At 42.5% G+C, this 8,933-nt stretch overlaps 1 protein-coding gene across 1 annotated transcript; it reads right to left on the bottom strand.

Moving 5' to 3' along the window:
* Positions 1-4,813: 4,813 nt before the first annotated feature.
* pou4f2 (POU class 4 homeobox 2) lies at positions 4,814-6,291 on the bottom strand (the record flags this gene model as incomplete). The annotated part of the gene is made up of 2 exons (XM_079758517.1): positions 4,814-5,746; positions 6,073-6,291. The coding sequence occupies 2 exons, from the start codon at positions 6,289-6,291 to the stop codon at positions 4,814-4,816; spliced, it is 1,152 nt and encodes a 383-aa protein (XP_079614643.1).
* Positions 6,292-8,933: the final 2,642 nt, after the last annotated feature.

The raw sequence follows: 8,933 nt of genomic DNA, 5'->3' as shown, positions 1-8,933 counted from the left end.
TTTAGTCTGTATTATATGGGTGTAAAACAGCGGGTGATTTCAACTCTCTTTCAAGCAGCCCTTGCAGCAGTAAAGTCAATAAATATTGCAAAATATTACAATAGTCTACTGCCAATCATTTTTACGGAGGTTTACATTTTGATGACGGGAATACTTCCAAGACTCAAACCATTACTCTCTGTACAGAGGAGAACAATGTTTGACTGCTATGTCTTAGATGGTCTGATATTGTAGATACAATTAAAGGTTTCATAACCTTAGGATACTCTTGAACATTTAAGGTCCCCGGTCGCAAAGACAGGGGTTGAGTCTGTTTTCATTTAGTTGATTAATTTATTTACGTTAAGGTCGAAAGTAACTCAATTTAATTTTAAGTTATTTAACTTTTCTAAAACATCAAGTCAAATGGATGTGTTGTATTTTATTATATTACCATTTTTGGAATCATTTTTTGTTAAATAATTGAACTGATGGGTTAGGGTTAGGGGTTTCTTGTTATTTTTATCTTGTTGTCCATTCTCAATTTCACAACGATTGTGCCTGTGCCACACCGCAACACTATGCGTGTGTGTGCGTGTGTGTGTGAGTTTGTATGTGTGTGTGTGTGTGTGTGTGTGTGTGTGTGTGAGAGAGAGAGAGAGAGAGAGAGAGAGAGAGAGAGAGAGAGAGAGAGAGAGAGAGAGAGAGAGATGTTGTGGTTGGCTGTGTGTGTGGGGGGGGTGTATTTCATTAACAAATAGGCCTTCAACATTTGCATGCCATACTGTGAGCAGCCCACCTTCTGGCCATCCAACACACACATACACACCGAAATCGATGAGCATTGGAAACCACTCCTCGACAACAAAGCTGGAACCGCGCCGCGCCATGACTACCATGTCAAACGGCGCGTGGCGCTTTAAGATCCGTTGACCGTCCACGCTCCGTCTGGGCCGCGACGCGTATGACAAATAAAGGGGCAAAACTATATTATTTTCGTTTTATGGCTTGCAGTTCGTCTAATTCGAGAGCAGTCACGTCTTTGAAGGCAGACACTTGGTTTAAATGTACAGTTAAAATATTCTAGGCGCGGGTCCCCAGGCGGAGCTCTGACGGTCCCCGGCTTCATTAAATTTTCATCAGTATCCCTCTGAAAGGGGAGAAATGTTCAGGGGAAGAGAAAAATAAAACACGGGCTCTAATTATAACAAAAGGAAACAGCGCTGCCCCTTTTTACTTCTGTGCAAAGCGGCCATGGGTTGCATATCGTCTCCTTTCAGTGTGTGTGGAAAGATATGGAGCGCGTGATGGCCTCCTTGTTGCTTTAAGGTAAATGTTCTGCTGCCTTGCTTGTTTAGAAAACAATGCAACGCTTTGTGCTGCACGAGACCTTGATGCTGTCTATTTGGCTTTTTTGGGGTTTGTGTGTGTGTGTGTGTGTGTGTGTGTGTGCGTGTGTGTGTGGGTGTGTGTGTGTGTGTGTGTGTGTGTGCGTGTGTGTGTTTGTGTGCGTGTGTGTGTGTGTGTGTGTGTGTGCGTGTGACTTTGTTGGTAGTTGGGTTAGATTGATTCTGTATCAAAGAATCCCCCCCCGCAACCCCCCTCACCACCAAATCGATTTTTACCCAATATGTAAAAGTTTAATAGGCAACAGTGTCTGATGTGCCATGCTGCCTTCGCAGGGAGCGAGCTCGCTTTAAAAAAAAAAAAAAGAAGCTCGTCATGCTGCAACGCGCGCGCTACACAAAGTTAATTTCAATTCCCGCGGAGACCCTCAATCCGCAGCCCTCCCTGACCAACTGTAATTAACAGGGTGGGCTAATGACTACTTACTCGCGCTTCATAATTATCTAGTTTTCATAATTCGATGTGTAATTTAATAATTCGCTCTTATTAACGTATTAAGTGAATGGCCCATTTAGAGGAAATTACAAGCACTCAGCAGGAGCATCTTTTAATTGATGAAACATCAGCTGTCTCATTAAAAGGCTCCTGCTCATACTCTTACTCTACTCTGTCACGAAGAACGTGGCGCGTTAGCACGTTGAGCTTTAATGTGAAAGATTAACAAAAAGGCTTTGTCTCGTATAGCAGGCTATAATTTACTATTGTGCTTCTCAATACTTTAGTGTATTTATTTAAATTATTTGAAGATATATGGGCCTACTCTTATTTGTATACAGGCCTATGCATATATATTTAAATATTTATATTTTTTGCTATCATGTAAATTCTGCCAACATCAACATTTCTGACGTCATCGTAATCATTTCAGGAAAGCCCTGTCTGATAAAGAATATTCGTTGAGCAAGTAAAATTTACTGCCTCAAATTTTGATAAAATATTCAAATTAAAGAAGAATTGCAAAGCACCCGTAATTTATAGCAACGCCTATACAACTATATAATAAATAATCAACAAATCAACAAGCTTCATAACATCAAATGATACCGGGTTTAATCACACACATTTAATTACAACTAAAGTCAAACCCCATTTACTTCTGTTTTGCATTTTAGTTATCATCCATAGTACCCGTTAGGCCTATATTTCGAAGATAAAACAATGCAAAAACATGAGGATGCAATAAACTAAGAACGTATCATAAGGTATAGAAGAATGATGACCAGAATAGCTTAATGTTGGCGCCAACAACGCCCCCTTGGTCGTGGCCTCAGGTAGCTCTCCAAGGTGCTGAACCGCGTGCACCTTCAACCCCGCGACAGCGAAGGCGTTCACCCAGCAGCACTAATGCATTAACACGAACTGTGCTGATGAAATTACAGGGCTTTTTCTCATCTATTTTCCCTTTACCAAACCCTCGTCACCCTGAAACCAAGGTGTGCTTCAAAGCATACGCGCGCATGCCCCGATGCAGGAATCAAGCAGGTTTTTGAGTGTGTATTTAAATAGAGACGGGCATTTTGGCAGGCGAGCTGTTTTTCTGGCGGGCTGACATCTGGCAGCGCTGTGCTCCAGGGACGCGTCGGGCTCTCCCTAGATTCCCTGATTAGGCTCTAATAGAATATTAGCATTTGCTCTCAGGTAAGGCTAGCGCGAGCTCCAGAAGCTGCCAGCGATGTCAGTAACCACGTGTGCCTTTTAAGTTGAAGGCATATTAGGAATAACAATAGACCCAACGTGTCTAAACTTCCTATAGGGGCTACTTGCTGAGCTGCTATTTAGCTTACGGCGGTATGGAAGGCCCAAAATATATTCGACTAACACAAAAACAAGAAAACCAAGCCACACAAAAATAAAAAACGGAATTTCTTTCAAGATGGAAGGCCTCCGTATCAGCCAGTGTCAAATTGGGTTCAATAATTGAGAACTAAGGAAATCCAAGTGCCATGGCTCAAATCTGTTCAACTTTTGTACCAGCACATAAATGATAATCATGCAAAAACGTCCAACTAAATGTTTACGTTTGTTCTTTAATGAAACACATATTGCAGTTCAAGAATCAAATAATTTAAATTTACATGGATGTAATAAATTAATAGAATCATTTAACCAGGAAACGAAAGCAACGTACAATACAGAAATAAGTTACTTCAGCTAAAACAGCAATACAGCAAAACCTGTACGGATATATTTATGTGCATCGACTGATTCCAATGAAATATTTACATTGTACACGTAGACTTTGATGAACCTGTCATTTTCTCTTTAAGAAAACATTACTAAACAAGGTGAACAAGCAACGACGCCATAATGCGCGCATATTTATACAAATAAAGAGCAAGAACATACATAAAATAATTTTAAAAAGAGAATAATCTCTTATATAGTCTATCTCTCGATTGTACCATCTCGAACGTTTCAAAATGTAATTTAAATTTCTGACCATGTTTCACAGTTTCCTTTCAGCCAAACATCACGGTTAACTTGCAGTCAGAAACGGATTTTCTCAAGCAAGACCAGGAGAGGGAATCCCAATAAATATATAATGAAGTAAACATGACCTCACTCAATAAATAGTTTATGAGACACCGTCCCAAGAATTGGTAAATTATTATCTTATCATATTTTATCCAATTCAAAACCTACAGTTGTCTCAATTCAGGCCCTATTGCTATTTCCTGTTATTGGGGCCTAAAGCAAATATATCTGCTTTTCAAAACTGTGACGTTCTTGAAACACATGGCCCTGATTTTTTAATATTTTATCACACGGCAAAAAATAGATGGAAATAATTACACATTGGACACAAAATGAAGTGGACAGCTAGATTAATAATTTACACGGGGTTATTTGGCAGAAACCAACTAACAACTTCACGAAATGTTTCTCTATCCCCCTTTTAGACCCTGAATAAAATATTAGACTGCATTGTTCATCAACCCCCATCATAAAATAAGAGTACCTTATGCTGGGCCAAAATATAAACATGAATAAATACAAACCAAGTGCTATAAGTTAGGAGTCAGGGGAGTGAAAACGACGAGCATTATTCGGTGCTATTGTCTGAGCAAGGTCAAACGCAAACTATAGTCCTCGTCTGAACATAATCATTATAAATACATTTGTCATTTAAGCAAATTTGGAGGAATAGGCCATACTGCGTTGACGCCAGACACGTAAAGCATAGTAAGTGTGGAAACAGTTGTCTTACTTGCTCTGTCAAACGTTGCTTTACTCGAGTCCACATCCTTTTCAGAGAGCATAAGACGTGGTAACAGTGTTCAGTTTTCTGTCAATTTGAATGTTTTTTTTGCATTTGGAGTTCAAATGAGAAAGTCATCGATGATTGAAAAAGTGTGAGATAAGAAATATGATACACATGGTCTCTAAACAGTTCCAAGTCCCTCCAACACTGTTGTTGATTTTGCATTTAGACGCATGCAGAATACTTCATTCGTTTCTGTTTCTGTCGTTGGTTGCAAAACCAGACACGGACTACGTTCTTTTTCAGGTCCAGCTTTTCCGCGATAGCAGCGATCTTTTCCGAAGAAGGTCTCGGCTGAATGGCAAAATAGGCTTCCAGTGACCTCTTCTCTGGTGCGGCTATGGACGTGCGCTTCCGCTTCTTCTCTGCGCCGTTGAACAGCTCGGGTTTGTTAAGTTTCTCTCGGTGGGATTTCTCGGCTTCCTCCAGCCACGCTTGCAGAATGGGCTTCAAAGCGATCATGTTGTTGTGGGAGAGTGTGAGGGATTCAAATCGGCAGATGGTGCTTTGGCTCAGGGATCCCACCCCAGGAATCTTCAGGTTGGCCAAAGCTGACCCTACATCCGCCTGGGTAACCCCGAGTTTGATCCGCCTCTGCTTAAACCTCTCGGCGAACGCCTCCAAGTCCCTGGGATCCGCGTCCACGTCGCTCATGCAGCCCATGTGAGACTGTAGCCCATGAGCGTGAGCCATGTTGATGGCCGCGTGCATGTGGTTCATGCCCGCCATGTGTGCAGGGTGCGCAGGCGTGGAAACCACCGAGCCATCCGGACCGGCCATCGCTCCTAAAGACAGTCCCGGGGTGATGTGGTCCAGCAGGTCCCCCTCCAGCGCCTGGTGAGGTTGGTGATGGTGATGGTGGTGGTGGTGATGGTGGTGGCCGGAAAGGGCCGACGGATGTGAGATGGGCACCGACGAGGAGGCTGACGAGGAGGTGCAGGGGAGAGTGTTCATGGTGTGGTAGGTGGCGTCCGGCTTGAAGGGGCTGTGGTGCGGAGGGTGGTGGTGGTGGCTCTTGTTCTGGGAGACGATGTCGACCGCCGCCAAAGCTTCAGCTCGGGCCAACAAACTCTCATCCAAGCCCCCGAATATATTGCTCTGCAATTGCAAATAGAATGCACACATAACTGTCAGCGGGGAATTCTCTCTCCACTCGTCGGTTTAAAACATTTCCAGAATGTGGAGGAAAAAAAAGAAATCCCAAAAATGGGGGGGAGCACACACAAAACAAGACACATGCAACATCCCAGGTCATAAAAATTAATACGTGAGGCAAAGCCGACTGAATACATAAGTTGGACAGAGACGAAAAAAAAATGGAGGTGCTGGGTGATTTGCTGTGCAGCCATGAAAAAAACATCAAGCGCAAAAAAAAGTGGGCTGTCAAAATGTGCCTTTAAGCGGTGATTATGCAGAATACGTACCGGTGGGTTTGGGAGACAGACTCGACGCATCGCATCGGAGCCGCCGCCGCTGCTGCTGATGATGGAGTTACTGTGTCGGGAAGACGAGCAGGAGGACGGCGCGTTGGAAGTCATCGTGGAGGACGAGGAGTGCAAAGAGGAGAGCGAATACTTGGGCTCCGGCAAGCTGGCGTGAGCCATAGAGAACGGCTGCTTGCTGTTCAGAGACATCATCATCATGTTTGCTGCCGTCCGAGCCTCAGCAAGTTCCTTTTAATAAGTTAAGACTCCGCCTCCTCGATTGGAGTTGAAGCCCGATTGCTTCTTTGGAAATCTCAAGTCAACTGTCTCGAGTAACTGTAAGGTGTTAGGAAAAAAAAAACAGGGCTGAAATGATCGTCCGGGTGCGAAGTGAGCGAATGTGTTAGTGCCCACCGCGGTGAGATGTGGCAGCGTCTGCTTTCTATCTGCAAGTGAGACGTCGCGGAGAGCCAATGAGCCACGAGACTCAGGACTCAGGTTCAGGGGCGCCCTCGTGCACCTCTTCCGTTCTGGGATGGGATGGCGCAATTACGCAAAAAATAATCTCGATTGGTTGAGTTTCCTCCCGGATTCTCTTTTTCCTTCCTTCGATCACCTTACTTTTTTTTTTTTCCTATGGATTTGTTTTGGCAGCTCCACGGAAGACAATGCCCCGAAAAAAGAAAACGAACGAATATTACAAAAATAACCCGCTTTCTTCTTTCTTTCTTTGTGAGTTTCCAAAATTCAAAGTTTTAAACAATTTCTCTCGCTTTTCGTTTTTTCGAAAATATCCCTCTCGAAAAAACGTAAGTAACGAAGCTGTGAGCACAACAGCGGTGACAGTCGCGATACCTCGACTATACCGAATGCTGCGGGGACTCGAACTGCATGCGCTCTGAGGCGAAGGGCAGGCAGGCTGTGTCTCTCTCCGCCTCTCTCTCTCTCTCTCTCTCTCTCTCTCTCTCTCTCTCTCTCTCTCTCTCTCTCTCTCTCTCTCTCTCTCTCTCTCTCTCTCTCTCTCTTTCTTTCTCACCCCTCTCTAGCTCTCCAACTCACACCCTCTTCTCTCACGCTCTCTCGGCTGTACCTGAAAAACCTTTCATGATTTATTATTGTTCATTAGCCACTCCGCCGCTGGGGACTCTGCGCATGGGCAGTCCGCGACAAGGCATTTATTTCCAATGGCTCAGACCAGCACTGTATCCCTCACCGAGTTGTAATTTTGAATCCACGTGCGGGGAAATAAATAAATATGTATTTGTTATATATATAAACATTTAGCACATTAAACCGAAATATGAAGTCACGTGGGAACTAAAAACCATACAGTTTGGGGGTCAGTCAAAAAAATTCTAAACTTAAAAAGGATATTTAAAAAAGGCACCGGAATAGAGCGGTAAATGTTCAAGTTATGCTTCACTGTTATCCTTCCAACTAACGTAGGTAAGTTAGAGATGGTATTTAAAAATGGTTTTGAACGTTCAGATAATCACATATGTTGCTTATTGTTATACGATTTGACCTGCTTTTATTTGCATAATGTGAATATTGGTATATATATATATATATATGAATTATTTGTTTTACTTTTACAGATGTTTGCTAGAACTATTTCTTCTCAAATTGTACAAGCAAACAAATATGATTTAAGTGTCTATATGCTTAGTAAAATATTTAATTGGGTGGATAAAAGGGAAAAAATAATTGCATGTTCTCTTTAGACAACTTTATTATATTTATTGTGACACTTTTGCGTTTGGACATAATATTACTTGATAGTGTTTCTTAAAACAATGAATTCTTCTTAAATCATAACGACCTATTTTATTGCAAAGCAAATGCAAACACTCTTAGCTGGCTTATACAGACCATCGTATTGTCTTAAATAACTAAACCACAACAATATGTGTATCAGTCAAAAACAACTTTCATCGGGAAGTATTTTACAGGGGCTGAAATTAGTTCATAGCATTAGTCGGAGCATAATGTGCCATTTGGTCAAATTGCATCGAAATATACAACAACGAATTTGTATCTTCTTGGGTTACCAGAATACAAACAAAAGAACAATACAGCTCATCGTGGTACCACTATCCAACCCTTGCCTAACATCACACCCTTGCACGCTGTCACAACAGACCAGAGTCTACAACCGCTAATCGAAGGGCATCTACCCATGTTGTCCTATTCAATCGCGCGCAAAACGGCATGAAAAAAACGGATGGCGGATTCCCGATCCAATGCCAATATTTTTGCCCGCGACTCAAACCAATCAACCCCGTATTTAAAAGAGAACTAGAAATGTTATGTAGGATAACAGGCCCTGTGCACCGACGGCTGAGACACGAGCGGCGGTGCAGCTGCACAGCGTGCACCATACACGAGCGGTACACTGGTGCTGCGGTGTTGTGTCTCTCGAGCGGGACGCGGGGCGCTGCAGCCGAGCTCGCGCCCTCGCTCAGGAGGGGACATCGAGGGGCCAATCAACGGCCCTTCATGTATATAGGCCTATAGCGTGGAACTGAGTTATAATACAACTTAAAGAAACCGTTCCTATTAAATTACCACTACATGTTTTGCATTAGGCCTACATTTTAATTTCGTTTTATTATGTTAATAAGTTAAATAAATCAGTTGTATTCGGCCAGATTAATTTATATTTTAAACATTTGGTTGTTTGAGGTTTACTTACATGGGCCTAGACATATTTTATTTTTGGTTGTTGGAAGTTCTGAGTTATAATATTAGATATAACAGGAACATTCATCATCAAATTGATAGTGGATTTACACCATATCCTAGTTATACAAATTGTATATTTAGAATGATCAGATCTTTTCATATGGCCTTACGTACCT

Source organism: Pollachius pollachius (genome assembly GCF_949987615.1).
Source record: "Pollachius pollachius genome assembly, chromosome: 2".
In the NCBI taxonomy this organism is placed as follows: domain Eukaryota; kingdom Metazoa; phylum Chordata; class Actinopteri; order Gadiformes; family Gadidae; genus Pollachius; species Pollachius pollachius.
The sequence above is the reverse complement of the archived record's forward strand: the minus strand, read 5'-3'. Positions and strand labels throughout refer to the sequence as shown.